The 6886-nt window shown below is 44.1% G+C and overlaps 1 protein-coding gene across 2 annotated transcripts in view; it reads right to left on the bottom strand.

Moving 5' to 3' along the window:
* Window positions 1-1439: 1439 nt before the first annotated feature.
* TNNT3 (troponin T3, fast skeletal type) overlaps window positions 1440-6886 on the bottom strand; it is a 48295-nt gene continuing 42848 nt past the window's right edge. Inside the window, exons 11-12 of one of the 2 annotated variants that reach the window (XM_084630880.1) lie at window positions 4657-4697; window positions 1440-1817 (exon numbers count right to left, since the gene is read on the bottom strand). In XM_084630880.1, the coding sequence (XP_084487006.1) occupies window positions 1769-1817; window positions 4657-4697 (90 nt within the window). In that variant the 3' untranslated portion in view covers window positions 1440-1768. The remainder of the gene's footprint in view (window positions 1818-4656; window positions 4698-6886) is intronic. The other variant, XM_084630879.1, reaches the window with a different exon arrangement.

The raw sequence follows: 6886 nt of genomic DNA, 5'->3' as shown, positions 1-6886 counted from the left end.
CAGTTGTTAGGTTGTCTGTCCCCCCTACACACACCATTGGAAGGCTGCTCCAGATCATCATTCCTCTGACTGCTCAAAATCTTCTAATTTCCAGCCTAAATTTATTCATTGCCAGTTTATACCCATTTGTTGTTGTTGTCAACCCTGTCCTTTAGCTTAAATAGCTCTTCACCCTTTCTGCTGTTTATTCCCCCGATGTATTTGTAGAGAGCAATCATAACTCCTCTCAGCCTTTGTTTTACTAGGCTAAACACATCTCTTTCTTATACTCTCCTCTTATAAGATAGGGTCTCCATTGCGCTGATCATCCTAGTGGCCCTTTTCTGCACCTGTGCCAGTTTGAATTCATCGTTTTTGAACCTGGATAGCCAGAACTGTACACCAGCATTAAAGGGTACAAACACCAGGCTAGAAGAATTACAGTGTGGAACAAAGGTGAATGGTGAGAAGTATTGGGAGACAATTAAGAAAGCAAAACAGTAGGCTAAGTGTCCAGCAGAAAATTCCACATAGTGAGATCGGTTTGATTATGAACTAGTTTCCCAATGGAAGTGGTGAAAACCCACTGTTTCGGTATAAAGACCAGTATAAACAAGTCATAGTATGAAATTTTAGTTTGTACTGACTTTGCTAGTGCTTTTTATGTAGCCTGTTGTAAAACTAGGCAAATATCCAGATGAGTTGATGTACCCCCTGGAAGACCTCTGCATACCCCTAGGGGTACCAGTACCCCTGACTGAGAACCATTGCTGTAGGGAACAGTCCTGCATTGGTCCCTGGAGATGGATTGGATGACTTAGCAGGGCTTTTCCATATCTATCCTTCGATGATTCTTGGTGTTCTTTCAACTGTCAATGGAGTTTCTGCCTATTACTGCAGCAAAAAGGAGATGAGACTATATTAGAATGATTTCTTATTAGAAAGGTGTAATTCAACAGCCTTCCTCATTTGTTAGTGAAAACTCCTTGTGAAAAAAATGTTTCCATTTCTGATCCCATTTGGGAACCTAAAATTTCATCCAACTTGGGGCACCAGAAACTCTGAAAAGTTAATGATAGTTAGAAATATATAAGGATAAAAGTTGGCCAGCACTTCTGCTTGCCCTCTTCCCCTCATGATGAACCAAACACTGGGCAAATAAAACACCCAGGAGAACTCTGACTTCTTGAATCCTTACTTTACCAAATGCATTTTATCCAGAGTGTTTTTGTGTTCCCTGGCCTCAGAGAGCATCTTTGCTGAATCACCCAGATCTGTCATATTTTAATATTAGATTTTAGATTTAAATTTAAGTTTTCATTGCCCTAATAGAAGCTTCTATATAATGTTTGAATGAATTGCACTTGAACATCCTCTTGAAGTCTTTACAAAGTTGGATACAATTTTAATCTATTGGAATTGAATAGAAGAACCCAAAACAGCAGTCATGAGATATATAATTGAAGAAGGTATCGATCACACTTTATTTACAAAATCCAGAGATTCATACATAGCAATCTACGGAGCAGAAGGCTGTCGTCAGGAAAACAAAGGGCACATGAAGCAGGAAAGGTGCCAGCAGGGAGTCATCTCTGTTCCACGGGAATCTCCTTCCTTTTGGTTCAGGACACTGCTGGAGTCCTTAAAAAAGGAGTAGGCAATCCAGGCTGGTGTTGTAGTTTTGCTCAAGCATGGGAGTGAAATTGATTTGTGAAGGGGTTAGGGGGAGGCCAGCAATGTTTAGCCACACCACCGGGGATGATCCTGCCTGCAGTCACCTCTTGTTTCTTTACTTCCAACGCCCTCCAACTTTGCCCTTGGCTCCTGCTTTCTTGCTGCTGTAGTACAGAAAGAAGGAAAACACATCAGTGTGACTGCTGCAGAAAAGTCCTCTGACCTTTTGACTTTTCAATCAGCTGCGACTTTGCTGAGAAGCTCTAAACCTCAAGTCAGCAGAGCAGGCTGATCAGATAGCCGGTGAATTGGATGCCACCTGCTCCAGAGCAGATGTAGCACATTCTGAGGATAGAGATATTGGTGGAAGCAGATTTTTACTTGGGGTCTTCAGAGGATGGCCAGGAAGTATAAGCATGGAGGGGTGAGAGGCTTTGCCGCTTACTGAATTGTATGCCCAGAGAGAAGGGGATTCTTGAAACTAGTGGACATGGGCCCCAAACTGCAGAGTGCAGATCCAGTTCCAGATCTGAACATTTCCCAAGTTCAGATCTGGATTATGGGTTCAGGTGCAACTCTGGAAATGGAAAGGACTTCCTCAAACAGGACTGTGCCAGTACAGTGCCCAGAGGCTCAAGTCACCTGACAGTAGAATTTTAGAAATTATTCCCATGCAAAATGATCAGAAAAATATTTAAATAAAACTAAGGCTGAATAAAAGAATTACTTTGCCATAGTAAAGGGGACTGAAGTCCCCCCGCCCCCATACAATGCCTGAGGAATGTAAAGAATTATAAAATGTTTTAACACATGCAAAGAGATAATTCTGGTTCCCTAGAATTACATGTGTCCTCTTCTGACCCTCATTGGTACCAGTAACCCAGTCTTACTGGGGGATGTATGGATGTAGTCTCCATATGATCCTCAAGCTAAGGCTTGTAAAGCACCCTGAGGAAATGATTACCAAGTAATATCTTCTTGCATGCAGAATAGCATTTCAACATGCAATCCACTTACCCTCCTGCTGTGAAACAGATGCATGCCTGCTTCCAGGTGTGTTCCAAGTGAGAAAGTTAGTCTGGTTAGGCTCTGCACTGTGTCAGCAATGGGTCCCTGTGCAATGCACTGATTCCTTGTGCACTGCATAACCCGTACCCTTCCATCCCAAACATACACCAATAAGGCTACTTCTTGAATCAAACCACTTGCAAGCTGTTTAATCTTTTTGGTGCTAAACGGCAAAGCAAGGGTGCCGAGCAAACAATCTGTCTGGCCAGTGGAAGCAGATAGCGAATGTTGTGTTGGTTGGAATGGATGTTTCCAAGGAAGCTGCATTCGGAACACATGTTCCTCGAGGCAGCAGGGAAGGGATTAAAAAGGCAACAACAGAAGGGCATATTTAGCATGGTTATATCGGCCCCAACTTACAGTGGGTTTGTTCAGGAGTAGTAGGCTTACGTACGGGAGTCTTCCATAGTGACTCATACACACATACAGTGAATACTTTACCTCTCAACCCACTTTAGAATAGAAGACAGTCTATTCCGAAAATTAACCTTTTACATGAGAGACAAGGGGTTATGTTTACTCAGAGAATATCCTGTCTGACATATTATTAAGCTCAGTCTTCTTTAAACTCATCTCATTCTCCATTATGCTGGCTTTTGGACTGGATCAAAAATCACTGTAGGAGCTGCATGCCTAACAATCAGTTCCCCAAGTTAATATAGAGCCCTTGTCACTTCGAGTTTTACAAGGTCTAAGATGTTTCATGTTATGCCTGCCTTTAGGCTATGCTTCTGGGGGGTTATTGTTCCTTTAAAACAAAAAGGGACCATAGAAGGCTAATACACCAGGATGAAAGACTTTTACTTTAGAATGTCATGCTCTGTTTCTGATGGAGAAATGCCCCCTAATACCTGGAGGGATCCACAATCATACCTTTCCAAATGAAGTGCCATCTCACCCAGAAGAACCATCTCTGGAAAGAGATGCTTCCAGGAAAAATATCACCTCTTTGGATAATTGGGAGGGTCCCTAGCATGGTAACATTTCATGTTGGTTTTTTGGTAGTGAGATCAGAAGACATAGGAGGAAGAAAACCACGCAGATGAGCCTAATCTTGCAAAGTATAATCTTGCAAGGTTCTTTGAGACCCCCATACTCCCTATGAAGCAAATACATCAAGCCCTGTGTTTGGAATCTACAGAGAACTGCACCCAAAAAAATGTTAAATTCATTTGACATTCCAGTGTGAATGGGGGGCAAGGGAAAGACTGTTTGGTCCTTGGTGATACCTATATCTTTGAGTCATTTACATGACTGGAGCTCTTCATGGTACAGAGAAACTGCAAAGAGGAGATTTCAGCTTTTGGAGAGCTTCCCTCACCTTCTTCCCATGACTCCTCCTCCTTGCCTTTTACTTCTCTACACACCCCTCCCTCCCCCAGCCCCTTGTCTCTGATGTATTGAGGTCTCCTGATGAAAACATGCAACAACAAAGACATGGGACTCACAAGCAGGAAAGAAATTAAATTAAAGAGGTAAGGTGGGGAAGGAAAGTGGGAGGTCATATACCAATGAAAAGAACCCACACCCCTGATCACATGACATCCATGTGATGGGGTAACCCTGGATGTCAGTTTTATTACACACCTTTCCTTGCAATCTCGGCAATCACTTCTCCATCCTGTATAAGCAAAGGCCATTTCCATTCCTGTGTTCAAAACACTTCAGCCAATACTAACAGTCACAGCTTGAGTGACTGGTGTCTGCAGCGATTGTGGGAAGGTGTGTGCGTGGGAGATGATGGTTCTTTTACATTAGGTTATGGATTCACTTCAGTTTGACCATCATTTTCTAAGGGTGGGGGCGGGTTGGAGGTTGCCCTTCCACCTCTCGCCTCATTCCCTTCTGAGAAGAAAATGTCAGCATCAAAGCTGAAGTGTCTGCTGGAACACTGAGCAGATATCCCAGACTTTAGGCTGAGACATAGGTACTTACTGCTTCTGGGCCTGATCAATCCGGTTCCTGAGGGTGGTGATCTGCAAACAACATACATGACTAGGGTTTTCAAAGAGCTCTGCCAATTGACCTGGTTTCCCCATGGGGAGGGAAGTGGTTTACCTGGCTGGAGTTCTGGAGACAGGTGCCTGTGATGGCAGAAACTCTTTCTTTTCAAATGAAAACTCTCTTGAGTGAGAGGTTGCTAACTAGCAGTAAATTTACAAGCTAATTTCATGTTTTACAAGGAGGCACAGATGAGGGATTCAACTGAAGGGACGGTGCTGTTGCCCTTGTTAAAATAATTCATTAATTCATGTACAATGGAACCCATTTATGGTGAACTCATGTATAGCCAAACTTCAGGTAAGTGGCCTGGAAAGTCATAAATTGGCCATTTTGAAAGCTCAGGAGACCCTGAGAAGTGTGATCTCCTTGTGTGTGTGTTGTCCTCACCGTCCCACCATCCCAGCTGTAAATTTACCAGGTAGCTAGCAACATTGAAGTGGAAGGTGGGGTTGACCTGGACAGGTGAGAAATTGGAAACAGAAAAGCTCCAAAGCTGGAGGAAAACTAGTGAGAATGCTCAGCAACAAATAACTCCAGGGCTTTCAAGAGAGGGGAAGTATATTGGAGGGGTGCAGGATGCACTTGCCTCTACCCATCAATATCATATAAAGAGACCGCTGCACTTTGGGAATGAGGGATACTCCAACTGAGGGGTATTACCGGGCTTAGGCACCTCCTGATATCTTGATAGTTAGTCTCCACAGGTCCATGGAAATACTTCTGTTGTCTTCAGTAGGCTTTGGATCAGGCCCCAAGGCATTAGGCTGATGGGGCAACTGCTCTCCTAGTACCTTCTGCAGGCTAATTAGTAGAGCAGCTCTGGAGCTGATTTGGGGGCAGGAGGTAGAGAATGCACATTGCAAAACCCCTTGCAGACATTTCTCTAATAGACTGAAGGGTTCCCAAAGGGGACAGAGAGGAAATATTAGAAAGGAAACACAGCAACCATAGAAAGAAGGGCTGGAGTGGAGGATTTGAGGTCCTTCCCAAGCCATCTTCCAGACTCTGGCAATTTGTGGTGTGGTAATACTTGTGTCTCATTGCCCCTGGGGCGGCGGGGGGGAGGGGGGGGAATTCATGATGAAGATGAGCTCATCCTCTCTTAATCATGGTGGAATTTTAGATACGAACTAGATGCTCAGGAAAGTGAAGGGCTAATACATAAAGTACCAGATGTGTAGACCCAATGTGTGGCTGCTATGTTGTTTTGCCTGATTTAGCACCTCAGTCCTGACGTGCAGTCTTGCTATTCAAGTCTTGCAGTGATCTTTGTGCTCTGAATATATGTCCACTAAAAACTAGAATGAGTCTACAACCAACTTCTGTTCGTTTTATTTTTCCTGTGTAACCCAATCAGGATCAAACCCTGGTTTGCAGAGGTGAACGTTCACCTGCTGAGCCCCCTCCTCCCCCTACTTCTGCTCTGGTGTAATTCAGAATTCTCCATTGCCTCTGGACTCCATGTTCTGAGCAAACTCACAGTCAAAGAACTGGTGACCCAGCAAGAGTCGCATGGCATTTGACATTCCCAGTGCTTGAAACAGGAAAAGATCACATTTCAGGATGGTCTGCCATCTCGGATTTCCTGGGCCAAGTTTTCCCATGGCAAACAGGAAAAGAAAAAGAAAAAAAAGAAAGAGACCAAGACTGAGACATTAGAGGCAACAGGACAACATCGAAAAGGAAAGATCTGCTGCATTCTGTACTTACTCACGGTAGTTTAAAAATCTGCTCCATGGATTTGACTCATTTATCGCAATTGGGTATTTTTTTCAGACCTGGCAGAGAGTCAGCTTTGCCCTTCAAACTGACTCAAGGGCTTGAGACTCACCTTTTCTGCTAAACCAGTGACAGCCGGCACAGCATTCAGTGTCTTACACAGTACCAGTAAGCAATAGGGGTACAGCAACACTACGTTTTAAAACTTTCAGCACTGGGTCTCAGAGGCCAGGTCTACAGGCTAGGGCTCACGGGGCTCATGCTAGGGCTCACGGGGCTCATGCTATGGCACTAGAAACAGCAGTGTAGACAGTGCAGCTCAGACAGGAGCTCGGGCTCTGAAACCCAGTTCCCACCACAGTCTCCACTGATCTCCAGCCTGACCTCAAATGTCTACACAGCTGCTTTTAGAACAGTAACTCAAGCCCCATGAGCTTAAGTA

This window comes from Lepidochelys olivacea (genome assembly GCF_965140295.1).
Source record: "Lepidochelys olivacea isolate rLepOli2 genome assembly, chromosome: 6".
NCBI lineage: Eukaryota > Metazoa > Chordata > Testudines > Cheloniidae > Lepidochelys > Lepidochelys olivacea.
Note: the sequence above shows the minus strand (reverse complement) of the source record. Positions and strands in the feature narration are given on the sequence as shown.